General features: G+C 42.1%; 1 protein-coding gene across 11 annotated transcripts in view; it reads left to right on the top strand.

The window, feature by feature from the left end:
* Positions 1–17896, top strand: part of CELF2 (CUGBP Elav-like family member 2) — a 379621-nt gene that overhangs the window by 288179 nt on the left and 73546 nt on the right. For all 11 annotated transcript variants that reach the window (XM_037388905.1, XM_037388902.1, XM_037388907.1 and 8 more), the window contains one exon: positions 11675–11723. In XM_037388905.1, the coding sequence (XP_037244802.1) occupies positions 11675–11723 (49 nt within the window). The remainder of the gene's footprint in view (positions 1–11674; positions 11724–17896) is intronic.

Below are 17896 nucleotides of genomic sequence, written 5' to 3'. Positions count from 1 at the left end.
GCTACCTTTGGAGCAGGTAGGATGAATGATGTCAGAGCTTTTAGCTCAGCTGGTTTTATCAGAGGACCTTTCTGATAGCTCCCTGTGGCCTCCAGCTGTTCCACCCGAAGCCATCTCTGCAAAGAGATTTCTTTGACCTTTAGGCAAGTTGTGCATAAAGATGTAACTCATGGGGCTCAACACCGAGAAAACTTCTAATTAATTGAGCAGAACAGCAATATGAAGAATAGGGAAGAGAAGACTGCTTTTCACGTACTGGCATTTATAGTCACTAAACAAAGCACATTGGTGTTTTTTTCAAGAGAATTGAGGGGCCCAGCCTCTAGGAGAATGCATAAGGTTCATATTTGGGGTCAGATGCTAGTTCAGGGCTTTGCAGATGGGTGGAGGCGGGTTGATTTTGGCCTTACTGTTCCTGAAACTGTCCCTTTTTCACTAGCAAAAGCTTAATCACAGCTCAGCGCAGATACCACAGCCAGCTGGAACTGACTCATTCTTCAAAAATACATGTTTCTGCTAATGTTGTCCATTTATTTTACTGTTTGTTTAACTTCCCAAGCACCTATTGAGGGAAATATTTAAATACATTAGAATTCCTTAAGATTAGCATTATAAATGTGTACTGCATGTTTAGTATGAATAAAAAAAGTACTTTCCTTCTCCTGAAGAAAGCACCGGCATAGTACATTAGCTACAGAGATGCTAAAAAATTAATGAGCCTGAGTTCATGCAAAAGGTGGTTAAAAATTATATGGTTCCTTAATGTGATTCTTGCTGTTGTTTGTATGTAACCACAACTAGACGTTCGTATTTTCACGTGGACAGTGTGTGTGGCTGCAGTATCATTCTGTTTTCATCGATGGATCAAATACCAAGCTATCTTTTTTCATTCTCTCTACACAGCCAGATTATTTCACCACTGCAGAGTATTGGCATAACACTGAGAGCTTTTATTTGGATGCTGATATTGGATAGTTGTGGAAAATTCCTGTAACTTCAGCTCATGGAGAGCTTAAATAGAATTTATGAGCCATATCCTCATTTGGCATAAAATATTATGGCTCTGCTGGTTAGACAATAAAACTGTACTACTTACCCCAGCTGATCTCAGTCAGGAGAGTCAGATTTTTGACATCTTCATTCAAAACTCCTTTTCTACCTGAACGCTTTGGCTATTCCCTGTAATATTTAAAGAGGCGTGCGTGTTGACAAGTAGTTTGGGGCTCGTATCTGACCTTTGAAGGAGTCTGGATTAGTCTGTGTTTGGTAACAGGGAAGAACCTGCCTGCCTGCCTGACTGCTGGAGAGGTGGGAATTCTATATTCTGGACTCAGAACTGCTCTGCACCTCTGCTAAGTAAAAACAGCAGCAGCCCCCCATCATCGCTGCCAACTGTTTCTATAAATTGTACCCTTTGCTCTAATTGAAAAGGTAGAATTTCAATAGAAGTTATAGTTTTGATGCTTTTTGGCCTTATTTTAGACTTACCTCAATCACACTTTTTAGCTGTAAGATGTTCTTGCTGGTACATTGTAATGCAAATATAAAAGCTTTCCAACAAGAACTTTAAAAAAGCTTTAAGTAAAAGTCCCACAGCCTAGAATTTGAGTCTTGTACAAGATTATAGACTCTAGTTTCCGTCAGTAGAGGAGACCAAGTGCATTGTTGGATCAAGGTGACCTTCCGTGCTGCAGAAAGAGTCAGGCAGAAGATCTGCTTAGTAAATGAAGAGAAAAATCTGTGATGTGAAACTCAGGGAGTGGTTGAGGCTGGTTTCTCTTTTATTGAATGAAAGCAAAAAATGGAAAAGATAAGCGTAGATGAGATAACATTGTGAAAGAAACAGAGGAGACCCTGACTAGGCTTTCTTGCCTTTCTGAAATGCTGCTGTCACTAGTCATTCCATTTAGAGGGTTATTCCCTGAATTTCAGCTTGGCAAAGGTAGAGGGTATTGCTGAGCATAATCACACAGTGTTTTCCCAGAGCATAGCTCACAGAGAAGGCAGTACATGCAAACACTGAACAACATAAATCTTAAAATAAAACTGCTGTAAAACAAACTTGTAATATCATGGTAGCCATGCCCTCAGTCACGGACAAGTTTGGGTTTAGCGTTACAAAAGCCACTGCATGTTTTTAAAAACCTTTCATTTAAACTAAATTTCTTCATGGTCATTGGCAGCCTAAAAGAGAATTTATGTTAGACTTGTTTGGGACTGTGTTTCGGGGGTGGAGAAGATGGGGGAAGAGGGCTGCTTCATTTCCTTTGGAAGTTTCTAAAAATCATCCTGGATGTTGATGCGGAATCAGGGATTTTTGTAGAAAGGGAGAGGTTTCTTGTGGACCATGCTGAAACGTTGGCACCTTAAAATGGTGCCTACAGCCAGAGCTACTTGAATGTTTCCATTTGGCAACAGGGGAGGTTTTTTTTTTTAAGATGGGAACATCGTCTTGAGGCTTCGTAGATTCTGAAGTCATAAATGAGAAGGGCAAACTTCCCTTAATATGCCTTCAGTCATCCATGCTTCCTAGAGCAGGGGATTTGACTTTGCTAGGAGAAAAAAGGTGAAATAAGCCTCTGCAGACCACTAAAGTAAGCACAAACCTCTGCTTTGCTGCCTTCACCTGCTGGGGTCTTAAGGGACCTCTGGTTCATTACCATGGGAAGTAGAAAGACTTCTCATAGAAGATGAGATAATAGGTAGCATGTTTTGGCTGTGTTCTGGCTCTGTTTCCCAATTAAGGGGGTGGGGGGCGATGGAGAGGGGTGGTGCTCTTAGATTTGAAGGAAAAGGACTCCTTGTTAAGTCTCAATCTCCTGTTGACTTCTGGAAACAAACGCCCGACTAAGGAGATGGAAGAAAGTACGGCTTCAGAACACTTGAGTCATGTCCAGTGGGACGTTGGCTGTAAGGATTGTGTCATGCTGGGAATCAAGTCCTGGCATCTTAGGTCACCTTGGGCGAATCCACCCAATGCAGCATGAGGCTGTGTTAGTAACTAACTGAGATCCCAAACCCACAACCACTTGGCTGGCATTTGGTTCCTCCAGCTATCCTGGATCACTGCTTCAGGTTCTTACATGACCTCTTCAGCAGGTTATCTAGCAAGTAATAGTGTAAAAAAAGTCTGCTTGTGTGCGGTACACCCACCTATTAGTGCCTTACCTACACCTGGTGATGAAACTAGGAGATTTTGGCTTGAGAGACTTGGCTTTGGTTGTGGAGTAATTCCAGATGCATCACGTATAGCCTCTGTGCCTTTTTCCCCTCGTTGTCTCCTTTCTGCTAAATAAGAGCGTGCAGTGGTAAGCACCTCGCCGTGGTGGTAGAAGGAGAAATCAACTAGACCATGAGGCGCTCGGGCGCTGCTGCAGCCCAGGCGGCTCGGCTGCCTCCCTTCGGGTGGGCATTCTGTGCCACGCGGTGCCTCCCTGCGTGCTGCTGGGCAAACCGCCGCTGCCCTGCGCTCCCTCCTCCGCTCCGGAACATGGGCAGTAATTTTTGCTCCTCACAATTACCTCGCATGGGTGTTCAAACCCAGTCAATTAATGTCACAGAGAGACTTTTGTTATTTTTCTGTGCCTTACCATTTTAATGCAAGGGGGGGGGGGGGAACGGGGATGGACACAGAACGGGGGATGGACCCACCAAAACCCAAACCTCATTGGCATGCAAACTTCAATTGGCAAAATGTCAACAAGTGTTATTGCTGCTGCGGATGAGATGGATAACTCTTGCTGTTAAAATAATATCTGATATTTTCTTCATGTGTCTAATGGGTTTGCTTTTTAAGCATGGATGATACAAAATATCCCCAAGGCATTATTCCCAACTAGATATAGAATCCCACTTAATGTCTATTTTTAGGATTGAATAGGTTCTGTAAAGGCTCATTTGTTTGATGAAAAGATAGTTAATCACTTTGGTTTCCACGTGATTTTGAAGAGAGAAAGTTTGGTCGTACCTCCCCTTCCTTATCTCCACTCCGTTTGGCTCGCAAGTGTACTGGAGTTGTTGCCATTTGTGTGGGTGTTAAGAAATGAAGGAATTAAATAAATGGAGTATAACTTCTACCAGAGCAACAGTAGTTATTTGGACATTAGGAAGTGAAGTTGTCACTTCTAAAACCACTGACTTTTTCATTTCTATATAAGGGTACAACTTTTAAAGGAGACTGAACGTTACAGCCTAATTAGTAAATATACGGGAGGGGCAGCAGGATGCAGGGGTGACTGGGGAAGGGATCGCTAGAATATTATTATTATTATTTCAAAGCGCAGCATTGTTTTTAGTCTCTCAAGCTAATGTTCAATTTAACTTGAATTTAAAACTCGAAGTGTAGTGGATTGCAAATGACTGAGTTGGAAAGCTTCCAAAAGTCATTGAATTTCAGCAGTTTTAGTGTTCTCCAGTAAAAGAAACAACTTGTTTTAAGCAAGCTATATGCTTGTTTCTGTGCTCTAAATAGAAAATAATGATGTTGTGCATTACTGCATGAACTATATTTGGCACCCACCAGCAATATTCATTTTCTCCTGCTTCTCTCCCTTTCTCCTTCCCTCTCTCCATCTCACTGTCTCTCCAAAATATGCATGCATAAATATATATATATTTATATGTCTGTCAGTAATCGAAGAGCCCAAGTAACAGACCACATTCTTCTACTACAAAAATTGTATGAATACCTAACACAGTTTAAATCCCTTAAATTGGGATTTAGGAAAGGATGACAGTAAACAAACTTCTGGCTATGCCATCTCTCAGGCAGTTACAGCTACTGCTTTGCATTTATTTGTGAGTCTAGGTGATGGATGCACATCTGTCCTCCTTTTACCTGTGAATAAGCTAAGGTAAATGGCTTAAACCAATACTGAGAATCCAAAGCTTTGCTGGTGCCAGTGAAGCAAGCAGGACGATGGCGTTGGTCTCGGTGCCAGTTAGCACTTTCCTGTCTGGTGTGTGGGCATATTTGGGGGAATAATGTGGGCCAGACACTGTTCCCACTGGGGAGTATGGACCAGGGCATCCTGTTTGGAGAGGAAGGAGAAGTACACCTGTGTAAATGCTAGCAGTGCCACACTACTCTTAAGAGCCAGAGAGTGGTCCCTTGCCTCTTTTATTCACTAGTATTTATTTAGCCTCAGAGACTGTCCCCAGTTCCTGGAGAAGTTCCCCAAAGCTGTAGCCAGATATTGACTGTGTAATTCAAGTTAGTTTGACCCTAGAGAAGTCATTCTAAACAGTTCTCTTTGATAGGAAAATACACCTCTTTCACTTCAGGGAAACTTCTATTACTTGTGAGTCACAAGGGTTTGCAAAAACAAAACCAGTTGGCATTGAAGTGATGTGAGAAATATGTTCAAGAGCTCTTCCAAAAGGATCCTACTGAAAAACTTGGGAGCTAAAAGCTGAAATGAGGGGCTGGTGTGTGTGTAGAGGTGTCTGCACATAATAATCCAGAAAAAACTACGATTTCTGAAGACACTGAGAATCATTTAGTTTCTCCGGTGCTTATGGACCATTTTCTCTTCTTCCCCGGGTCTTTTGGTAGGTCAATACATTCCTTCCTATCTTCCAGACTCAGTGAAGGTGTTCAGGAAGCTGGCAGGTAGAGATTTGGGTTCTTCTTTTCCTTGGACTTCTGGTCTAATTAAGCTGTGCTCATGAATTGATTGGATCAGGAGCTTGGAGAAAGCTTTAAATTCATTCCCAGACCAGACTTAGGCAAAGAACGTGAATTTTCCCCACTGTTTTTCACACTTGTGCCTCTTTAGGTGCTTTTCTTCTTCTCCCATGCCCTTAGCCTGTCCCTGCTGCTCCTTAGTATTTGCTTCCTCTTTGGTTTTCCTATTGGTTCCAAAAGGTTTATGGATTTATAATCCTTCCCGCAGGAAGAATGTTATGGTTCTTTTTAAGGTCTGACATCTCTTCTTCTCTCTTCCCTGTTCCCTCTTGCCATTTTACAATTCTGAGATGTAAAAAATGTGAAAGAAGTCCCCGTTGGCTTCAACAATGATGTATGCTAGCAGGAAGCAAGTCCCAAAGAGCTAGAAATGACAAGATACACGTAAGCTGTCATCATTTAATCCTACTGCAGTTTGTTTGGTTTGGATGTTGCCTGAATAACCCAAAGTTCTTCAGATTTGCCCTTTGCTTGGGGGAAGGTGTAACTCCAGTCTGTGTTGTGCTTCCCCACAATGCCGTCTGTGAGGGTGACAAACTGAGCTGGGGCAATGGCTCGAAACTTACAGGCATGGCAGATGACAGGGAGGAGAGGAAAGGCACAGGTCTGAAGAGGGATAAGAGCCCTAGAAATCTGCAGGTGGCTTTAAAGGGTTGTAGAAAGATGATGAGAGGAACGGTATGGAGGGAGGAGTCATGGATAACGTCCTCCACACACATTCCCTGAGCTCGCATGATGTAAAGTCACACTGTGCTTGACTTTTAGGAGATGGTCTTTCGCTGACACACTGAGCTGGGTGAAGGCATGGGCTGGTTTACATGCATTTGGTGTCCCTTCTTGACAAGCAGTCCCCTTTCCTGAAGGCACAAGGAGTGACGGGAGCAAGGCACGTGCAATCTGCAGTGGCAAGAACAGAGAATAAAAGCTGCTAATAGATGTGGTACTCGGGTATGAAGGTCTTTTCACGATGAGCCATAAAATAATGATTTTTTTGTCATTAATTACATGTCCAGAGTTTCAGAGGTTCTGAGGGCACCCAAATTTCGCAGACTCATCACAGCTGCAGTGAATTGAGCCCATCAGCTCCCTCACCTTCACTGAAACGCATTTCCTGCTTTCTAATCAACAAAGTCCTCTGTAAGAGAGACTCACATATGTATCAAACAACTTCATATTAAACCAACCAGCACAGATCACTGAGAGTGCTGACTACCTCCACCTGCAATGCTTACTTCACCCACAGAATTCGCTGCTCACAGGGCATCTGTAGCTAACTTGGAACATCCGAGTGTCCATTCGCCTCAGAAAACAGGTGGAAAGCAGGTGCTCAAAAGCCTTTTCTCCAAATCTACTGACAGCTCTGCAATGAGGTTTAGGCAGTTGCTGGTAAGCAGTGGTGACTCGGAGCATGCTGGTCCCATGCTCGGCCATGCCTGGAGATGGTTCTTCCCCACTCACCTCCAGCACGCCGGGCTTAAGATTACGCCTGATTTGAAGCATTCCCTGACTAAATAAAACAAGCTGTAAGCTGATCACCTCATGCAATGTGCAAGCACACAATAGTAATCACAGCTAATGACTCTGCTAAATGCTAGGCTGCACACACCTCCTTGTTTGGTGTTTGTTTTGTATACAGAAGGTAACATCAACTGAATAACGAGGATGCCAAGTTACAGATGGGGTTGTGGAATCGTATTTGACAGCCGATTAGAGTAATCTGACAGAAATGATGACTTAATCACCACGACAGACTCCAAATTCCCAGATAGAATTCCACCCAGGTTAATCTAATTTCCTTGCAATATTTTTGCCAGAAATAGACTCTTAGCCGGCTTGTTTTCTCCCATGCAGATGTCACATGGCTTTGACAAGAATGTAAATAGGTAGCATTATTATTGTTGAAACGATGACTTTGAGGCTCTAAAGCTGGAGAGGACACATGCGTTTAAGAGGTTTTGGGGTTGCTCTGGTGCGTTTTTTTCTGTGATGAAGTTGTATTTGCATACAGTGTGATGTACTCAGGAAAAAGAGGGGGAAGAAAGATGTAACTGGTCACCTGTAATTCTAGGCCACGGCTGGGTCCTGCTGCCACCCTCGAGGTGGCCAACGGCCAGGTCCTCATTGACTTCAGGGGGTTTCTCAGGGCTGCATGTTTGACAGCTGCTTCTTTCCCATTTTTGATTCCCATGGACCACATCAGCAGCCTTGCTTGGGATGTGCCCAAGGCGGAGCAGGGATGTGCTTGGCCTTGGGCTGTGTGTGGCCTCTGTGACAGTGCCAGCGGCAGGTGCAGCCCCTGCCTTGCCGGCACTGCCGCAAGACCCTGCACAACCTCGGGCGGGAGGCGTTTCTCTGCTCTGGGTTGTAAAACGTTGGCATGGCGTGTTTTGAGACCTATGGCTAGTGAGCACCTATAGGAAAGGTAGGTCGTGCCGTTGCTGGCAGCTCAACTGTATTCGGCAGAGCTCTCTAAAATCCTGCCAAGGAGCAGTTGCTCCTTCCAGCCCATTCTGCAGCCTGATTTTGCTGTCCCCATGCATGGTGCTTGCCAGGGGAACCTGCCCACACTCAAGGAACTCGCCTGCGAGCTGCCTGGCTCTCTTTCACTATACGGTCTGAGCACAGGGTGATGGTAATGCCTATAAATTACTTTCTGCAGTTATTTTTCTTACTGTTGCCTATTTATTAATTGCAACTGTGCATTCATAAATACTGTATTTTCATAGGCAAAGCTTTCTTCAAGCCCAGAAGAAAACGTTTCATGTTTTTTCTGTGTGACATGACATACTGAGAAATCGCTTACCTTGAGATCCATAAGTGTATGGCTTTGTGATGTATAGCTACAATAACAGCTTTCTGATAAGACATGAAATCCTTCATTTCAGTAGATGACATGATTCTAGTGAGTGGCATCTAATTTGAAACAGGTTTATATCATCTATAATCTTTTGGAGGGCCTCAGAAAGCACAGCTATTTTATTATTTTATAGCCTGCAGTTATACAAGCAAGATATAAAACGCACAGATTATTTTCTCTTTTGCTCATTGTAGAGTGAAAGGAGAGTACCTATTTAGCCTTTGTCTCTGCCCCTTTAATTTTCTTATTCACTGCACACTTCTTTGAGATTCATTCTTTTCTTTTCTTTTCTTTTCTTTTCTTTTTTACACCTACTTTTAAATATTTTATGGGTAGAGAGCTTATAATATGTATTGTCACGGCAGTTGTCTCTAGAGGTCAGCAATGAGTTTAATAATGAGATGCGAACCAGTGACTCTGTAAAACCCATTTCAGGTTATAAATGGCATGTTTTATTGAATCTAGTGTTAAAGGTTGTTAATGTATCAATTGGTGATGGTCAGGGTTAAACAAGCTTCAGCATGAGCCCTCTCATGTTAGGAAACTGTCAGTCACGTATTTTTCCACCTTCCTCTTCAATGAAGCCATGTTTGTGTATAGCATCCATTTTACCGTGGGTATTCTGCAGTTTACATTCCCCAGACCTGATCTGAATCTTTTATTAGTTTTTCACCAATATAATTTTGTTAAGCACAACAGCGTCGCTCCTGACTTTGGCTTGCTGGTACGAAGAGAGTTTGGACCACGAGTTTTTAGCAGGAACCTTTGAAACCGAGTCAAAACCCAGTGGAAGCGTCTTGTTAATTCTTGCCTCACGCTTTGTGTGCATAACAGATTACTGACTTAATGAACTTGGGGTAATTATGTGTGACAGAAGAGGATGGTTTATGATGTGGTAACTGTCAGGTAACGCTGATCTTTATGTTGTGACCACGGGGCTACAAAAATGACTTGTTCACATCAATTTGGTCTAAAGTTGGCTTCTCTGGTTCAGGCAGTTTGCAAAGTGCAAGGTTTTTAACACTGATAGAATTGCCTTTATTCAAAATATCTCCATTTAAAGGCATATAAATGAGTGTTATATATAAGTGAGAGTGATAGATTCTCTGTCTATGAAAGGTCTGCATTTGGATTGGTGTTTTTTTTCTATAACCTGCCTATTCCCAAATTTACAAGGCTTAATTTTCTTTCCTCTATTTTCTCACTACTTCATTGTTCTTCAGAGACGTCGATACCTGCAACGGGCTTATGGAACAAGTTACACCTTTTTTCTTCTTTCGCTTTTTGTTTGCTGAGTGGAAATGCAGCATCACATTCCCATGAATTTAGAAACTCCTGGAGTGCCCAGCGTTTTGTTGATGCCAGGATAAACGTTAAGCACTAGTTAGAGTACAATAGAAGTTCCCTTTTTCTATAAATTAGATCGAATAAGAGTGGTGGCAGACAAGTGCTGGGCTATTAAAGTCCATTTGGGAAAAAAAAAAATGATTCAAAGAGAACACAATTATTAAAATCGAAGGAAATTTATGGATCCTGGTGACTACATCCACCTTGTGGCTTTGCCTTTTCCTTTGGGCACAGCAGGGGGTTCTGCAGGCGGTACAGGGAATACATTGATTTGCAGGGCCAGGGAGCATTCTGGGGTTGGAGTAAATCTTATGGACACATTCACAGCGATATTTTATATTTTCTAAAGAATCTAGCAACCGTGTCCCTGGAGGTTAAGTGGCTCCACCAAAAGCAATGCAGATTTGGTTTTCTGTGCTGTTTTGAAAGCACATTTGATATGAGTGCCTGGATGTTCTCTCCTGCTCAGCTGTTTTTGTTTCCCAAAGTTTGCCATAATAGTCTTTTACAGAAAAAAATGGAATTGCTTCTGACATTTTCAGGCCATACTGAGCTCTGCTGCACTGAAAAATGATACAAAAGCAGAAAGAGCATAGATTTTTTTACCTGCTCACGTGAAATGATGAGGAATTGCTGTGGGGAGAAAAGGCAGGGGCCCTGCTGCTGCCGGAAGGTTTGTGCCGTCAAATGCTGGCAGTTCTGCAGAGCCCAATGAAAGAAGATAAAAGTGGGGGGGGGGTTTGCAAGCTTAAATGTCTCCCACATTGAAACTCAATGTGAGGTCATTTCTGAAGGCTTTTGAGAAGCTGTAACAAAATTTCGCTGAATCCATGGCAGTGAACAACACAGGTAGCTATAACCAACGTCCAGTGGAAAAGCCCCACACTCTGATCAGGGGAAGCTCAGCTGTTATGGTGTTGCTATTCCTGAAACAACAGAAAACACTGCTCGTAATAATCAGTTGGAGTTATCAGTTAACAATTCAGTGTGAGGGGAATATCATTTAGTAAAGAAAGCTGAGGATGCACCATACCACACATGCCAAGGAAGGATACGGTGCGATGTTGAGCATAGCGTGCTGCGCACAGGGGTTGGTGTTGGTTCCAGTAAGAGCAACACTCACAGACGAATAGGAAAAAATATTAGGAGTTTTTATGGAAGCCAGAATTGTGCCATGTTGTGATGGAAGCTTTATGAATGAATATATAATGTATTCTTTTAAAAAAAATAATAAAATAAATGAGATACTAAACAGTTATGGGAAACTATTATAGCAAGCACGGTTCTCTTCCTCTTCAGTCCTGAAAGAATCATCACATGTTTTTTTTAATTACAAGCAAAGTTCATTTGTCAAACTCGACTTCTCTGAGTATGTTTGAAATGCTTGCTAGCTCTTAAATTACTTGAAAATTCCATCTCAGTCTTGGCAGTGGTTGAGCTCAAGGAAAACAAGTTGGTAAAACAGAAACCAAGCATGCCATAAATTAATGAGGGCTGTAACTTTAGAGGTCTTCTGAAACTAGATACAGCAAATCAAAGTTTTATATGAATCCTGTGGGCCAAATGATCTATTTTTTTTAATCTTCCTGGTTATGAAATGCTCTTTTACCATCTTATTTTTTCTTAAAAGTTTATAATATAGTAATATAGTGATATTTTGGATTTATATAATTTCAACATGTTTAATATTAATTGTGTAACTTTTTAGGCCTTCATTAAAAACACGATTCTTGATTTCTTATGACTATCCAACCTGCCTTTCTCTTTTTCATTTTTGTCTTTAGATGCATCATCCTATTCAGATGAAACCCGCAGACAGTGAAAAGTCAAATGGTATGTGTTTAATTTATTTTTACTTAAGTGTGACTCCCTTTAAACTAAAGAAAACACAACATTGTGAGAGTTTATGCTTTACTTCTTGTGTGGTGAAAATTATATGAGGTAGTTTCCTTACAACCTGACATGCTGGGGAAGATGTTGACCTGCTCTGAACTCCTACTTCTCTGCTTTAAAGAAGGAAGGAAATGTTCTGAAAAACAACCTGCCTTGCAACTGCTGTGTGTCACAGCCTACCTTGCTGTGTACATCTTTCCCTTGTCAACTCCTAGCAGCAAGGTGATGTGGAAGCACCTGATATTGATAAGATGGAATTTTAATGGAGAAAATAAAAAAGAAAAAAAACAAATCAAAAATCTCTGCTAACAAACTGTGTTAGCAGCTGATGTGCCTTAGACATTTGCCTACTCTTCCTTCTTATAGAATGATGCTGTTCTGGATCTGAGCCAAATTTAGGTTTTAATCATATGCTCAGTTCTGAACTGGGAAGCCTACCTCGCAGCTCTCTGTATACTTGCTCCTCTCAGTGATTGTAAACTGAATGCTATAAAAACAGTAATATCCATTCAGAATACTAGGGTACTGCCTAACTGGATGTATATGACATGCAAAATAGATGGCATGCTAAATCTATTAAACATGCCAGGTTTGTATATTCAAGGAAATAAGATAATCGGATGGTAGCACAACCTGGCTGTGTGTGATTCTTTAAAAATATATACATGTGTATATTTTGCCCCTTGATTTGTTCCTGTAATTTTTTTAAATATATGTTAAAGATATCATCTGCCTTCTTAGATTGCAAGAGCTTCATTTTCCCATAAGACCCACATAATCAGAGCTGGTTCCTCCAACAGGCATCTTTGCACCTCATTAATTAGTAATCAGGGCAGAAGCCGTGCACTTAGAGATCTACATACCTGCAAATGTAAATTATGATTGGGCTCTAAATCTCTCCGCGAGGCTTTTTTAAGGCTGCTTTTTAGCTAATTGTAGTGCATCCCATTTTCAGGCTTCTCCAAGGATTATAAAGTTTGGAAGGAAATTAAAACTTAGGTTTCCTATTATGGCAACTTTCAAAACAAAACTGGCCACTAGCACAGGAAGCTTGAGCCATCAGCCATTTGTAAGCATTCTCTCTCTTGGGCTGAGTTTTAGCAGTGATTTTGTGCTGTCTCTGAATGCTCAGAAGAGAGGCCAAGGCACCTGTATGGGCAGAAGGACCAAACTTTTCAGGCCCCACTGTGGTCAAGGAGAACTTTGTTGCTGGCATCCAAAGCCCACTCCCTTGGATTTATTGTGCTTGCAGCAGGCACAGTTTTCCCTTAGGACACCTGTCTGGGCCCTCTGAACTAAGTATAGCCTCTAGGGTATCTTCTTTCAAAGACAAATTTCACCTCAAGTTCTTGGCAAGTTAGCAAAATAAGAGGCAACAGGCAAAAATTGTCTCCCAATGAGTTACTCGTTCATTACCTGAAGTTTTTCTTCCTAAAAATTGAATGTACTGGCAAAGCACTGTGGGGAATTGTGCAAATTCCGTCTTGCTCTGCAAGTGGCACCTGCTTGGAAAGCAAGGTAGGTTAACTCCTCGCTGCTGCCCTTAGGCTGCATGGTGCTCTTGGCTGCACTATGGGAACACTCTCCTGTTTTCTTGCACCTATTCCTAGCATGAAAGTCATGACGGATTGGCTTCCCCCCGCACCCCCCACCCCTTCATTTTTTCTTGCCTTTCTTTATATTTTGGGGAAAACACATTGACAGATCAGAGGTTGCATTTGTCAAATTAAATATGTTTTTAAATTTTGACTCCTGGAGGGTATAGGTACTTCTGGTAGGCATGTTCTGGGTGTGGGAACTCTTACTTTTTAATGACTGGGGAAAGAGAAGTCAAGCTAAACCATGATGCTGGTAACAGTGGTACAACTCTTCGGAAAAATAGTGTGTAGGCATGGGATCCATGCAGGAGGTGAGAGTTTGCAAGCAGCTTGGAGAGCCAAAAAGAGAAAGAACAGCAGCATGGGGGAGGCAGAGGCCTGTTTGGCACGTGTTTTCCCATATGCTGCAGACTCTCCATCTGAGGACATGTATTATCTGTGCCAACAGCGAATTGTAAACTGTACCTCTTCAACCAGACTGGTAAATTCAAAGGGGAAAAGAAAGAAGGCATGCCGAGGCATCTTGGGTTTTATGATCCATGGTGTTAGAGCTTTTGAGGAAAGCTTGAGACCTTTTGGCTTCTGAGTAGTGGGCGGATCCCTAGATAAAGTGGTGTTTCTCAAGTTTCAAAGAGGTTAAAGAAATACTCTTGGTCAAAATTTCCAGATTTGGAAAGATATGTAGGAGAGGTTGAACACTCACTACAATTCATCTGAGCTTGCACATGTTTGTGAAGGCTTGGGAGACCTTTTCAAGGTCTACAGGAAGGAAGGAGAGATCCCCTCATACACCTTACAGAGGTTTTCAAAGAATACTATTTGCTGTGTGGTGAGATGTCCCGTCCCCATCTTTAGTCCCTTGCAAAAAGGTTTGACTGAGCATCCAAGCCCAGGAGTACCAGGATCAAATGCTCCTCCTGCTCCATGACTGTTCCTGTCTTTAGGTGTTTGCATCACTTCAGAAACGTATCCCTTCGCAAAAAAGGCCAAGCCCTCCTCCTGTAAACTGGGAGATGGGTGTGGAAGAGGCACCCTCTGCAAGTTTGACTAAGTGCCTGGGCACCTGTGCAGGTTTCGGACTTCATTAGCAACCTGAAGATCTATTTTCTTCTGGCTGGCCAGTAGATCTGTGTAACCAACTCTGAACCATCCCTCTGCTCGTGCAGATAAAGTAAAGCTTAATTTCTTCCACCAAGCTTTTATCAGCTAGAGTTGATGGGGAAAGACTTGCCTTCAGATCTAATTAATTTGCCTACCCAGAAGGATTCTGAAAAGGCTTTTACTGTTGAGAAATGTAACATCACTGAAAGATTTTCAAATGGTGAATTTTTTAGCATGTCCTGGTTTGATCACCCGTTAGATCCAGTCTGACCACTTTTGTATCGATAGGTGGTTATTTTAACCTATCTGCAAAGCTTTTGTTAAGGATTACCTGCCAGAAAAGCATGGTTTCAAGAAGGCTCCGCTATTGCTAGATTCATCTTGACTGTTAATCACTCACAGTAATGGTCCATTTAAGGATATCCTCCCATTTTCAAGTACAAGGGGTTCCTGCACGCTAATGCGAAGAAGCACATAAATACATGCTTGACTCTAAGTTGTCTGTGGCCTTTAACATGCTACAATTTAGCAAATAATTAACTTTGTCTTGGATCAAAATTTTAATACAGTCAGTACTTTCAGGCACATATCCTGCGGACAGTTTGCTCTTAAATGGACCAAAGCGTCACCACTTCAAGGAAAATGAGAAAAATCCCTACTTTAAAAGAAAGAAAAAAAAGAGGAGTGGGTAGCTGAGTGATCTTATAATTTATTGTTATTTATTTTATTAGTGAAAACTTGAAAAAATAATTTTGAAATTCTAAATGGCACAACTTTGTCAATTTGGAGGGAGTAATTAAATGCCATATGTTAGCACTAACACATAGAAAAGTTGATAATTAATGCAGGCAGCTCTGGATCCAGGTGTGACTCTGACAGATTGTATGCAAGGGTTTTTCACAGGCTTACAAACAGGGATAAAAAGTCTGTTTTCCCCCCTTCCCTTCTGGATGAAAAAAACCACAAAAAACACCCCCCTCCCAAAACCCCCATTTATGCATAATTAACTGTTGTTTATTTGCTCAAGAGAAAAGGCAACTTCTGGACAGCAAATGGACAGTCTAACTGTCTGTACTCCTCAAAATGTATAATAAAGGGATATAATTTTGATTCTTCAGGACAGAATTTTTGGGGTTTAGAAGAGAGAAAAGGAAAGCTTGTTGACTCTTCAGGGAGATTTCCCATGATTATTACAAGGTTTAATTCCTTTGTAGCATACAGAAAATAATCTCTACTCCTTTATTCTCCTGGGTTAGCACAAGCAATCTAATACAGCCTGCAAGAAATGCTCATTACTGAAGCATATTGAGTAAAGCTAAAAAATTAGACCCGTCAGGATGTTATTCTGCAAGTTGGATGTAGTGCTGTCAGAAGGCAGGAGGCTCAGATTGAAAAAAGCTCCCCCCCAGCAGAGGCAAACTTCATCTCAGATAACTTTTGCTGGCTAACATGGCACTCTGGATTCAAACGCGATACCTAGACACCCATGCTAGGGATGGTGGAGCTGGTCTTGATGGAGTTACGAGAACAACTCATCTCTTTTTCAAACAGGTATATGCACCTTGTCACACAGGGTTCCTACATTCAGACAAAAGTTTCCCACCCCAAATCCAGAGGTTTATCACTGGATATGTCACACAAACTGTCCTAGCAGCATAGCTGGACCTGTGGTTGTGATATGTTTGGATGTATTGAGGTGAACCCTATACTTGGTTCTGTGCACTTTCACACCTTCCTTCATGTAACAAGAACTTTAAGCTTTGTCCACTGTCACCTTCTGGCTATTTCTGCTCCACCAGTGAGGGGTACATAGCCACCCCATCCTACTAGCTGCTTACGGATGGTTGTATCTACTTCTTGCCCCCAGAGGTGTGCAAAACAGCCAGAAAGTGCAGCTAAGCCTATGAGCAAAGAGTACAAATAATGATATCAAATGCTCACACACACACAAAAAAATCATTGATTTTCTGGATTTTGAATTATTGAAACCTGCCCCTAGTGCAGGAGAGAGAATTAGCAAGCAGCAGAAGCAGCAGCATAATGTTTATGAGCTATGCGCATGCGGGTGCTGACCCTTGTGCCCTGTTACCCTTCCCCGCAGCATTCTCCTCTGCCTGCTCTCATTGCCCAAAGCACTCGCTGCTCCTGAGCTTTGTCCGCTCCCTCAGAGCTCATGTATTCATCCTGTTCTTACAGCTTGAGCTTAGGACATCTGTGTGTTATCATGATGCCCAAGTTTTGGGAGTTGGTTGGAAGGTAACAGCTGTGTGGACTGTCAGCAGTGGGGGAAAGATTCCCATGTAACAAGCCACCACGTCTTGCTGGGAGAGGTGAGGTCAGCCACCTTTAGAGGAGTTGATCCCTTGACGTTGACAGCAGCCAACTGATAACGTTTTAGCTAAGACTTTATAAAACTGGACACCTAAACTGTAGATGGCCAAAGTTAGGCAAGACAGCTTTAGACTGCCATCCTCTCTCCAACCAGCAGCAGACAGCACCTTTCCCGACTTCAGTGCTTCCTTGAGTCGCATGTGTTTGATGCTGGGCTCCTCATTTTATAGCCTGTGGGAGCAACCCAACATGCAGAGGCAAATCCACAGACTTGGCTGATCAGAAGGAAAGGTTGCGAACCTCTAGATAAGTTTGACCTGTACTACTTGTGGTCCATTGTCTATTTGATACTCAAACCGTGCCTGCGTGGCAGGTAGGAATCCCTTTTTGAAAGGAAGGAGAAGAGTGGCTGACCAGAAATGCAGAAATAAATCCAGACAGCCGGTCTTACGGAGGTGAAAAAGCATCCCTTTCTCCGCGAGAGAATGTATTGTTAAAAAGTCTTTCAGCCTAATATCATCAGATGTTCTGTCAGATGGAGTGAAAATATGTCATTTTGATCCTGAAAATTGTCCCTTTAAATGTTTTTTATGCTAGGCCCTTAGCCAAAAAAAAAAAAAAAAAAAAAAAAGACAAGTTTATTAAGCTTCAACACTGATCGGCACTGACTAATAGCACGGAATGCAGAGTCATCATATCAATGTTTCCTGTACTCTGAGCATTCTTTGTGAAATCTGCATTTTTAAGATGTACGGTACACGGGAACTGGATGTTTAATTTACTATAAGATCACCCTCAAGCTGAAAACCTGCAAATCACATTAGTTAAATGGCACATATATATAGGTTACTGGTGAAACTGAAGGAGGCCGGTGGGGAGTTTGTCATCTGCTACTCTTTGGAAAATCAAAACAACGCCTTCCTGTTTGCATCTCATTTCTTTTGCATCTCCACCTGAATCTCTTCGGTTTGAGTCTTTGTCCTTGCACCTAAGCAGGACCCAAGGGACCTCCTTTGGGATGACGTGGCAGGCATGTCTCCAACTGGGCCAGCAGCTATTTTTAAGAGAGGGTTGGAATCTAGT

The sequence above is a fragment of the Falco rusticolus genome, chromosome 5 (assembly GCF_015220075.1).
Source record: "Falco rusticolus isolate bFalRus1 chromosome 5, bFalRus1.pri, whole genome shotgun sequence".
NCBI classification, from domain to species: Eukaryota; Metazoa; Chordata; class Aves; order Falconiformes; family Falconidae; genus Falco; species Falco rusticolus.
Note: the sequence above shows the minus strand (reverse complement) of the source record. Positions and strands in the feature narration are given on the sequence as shown.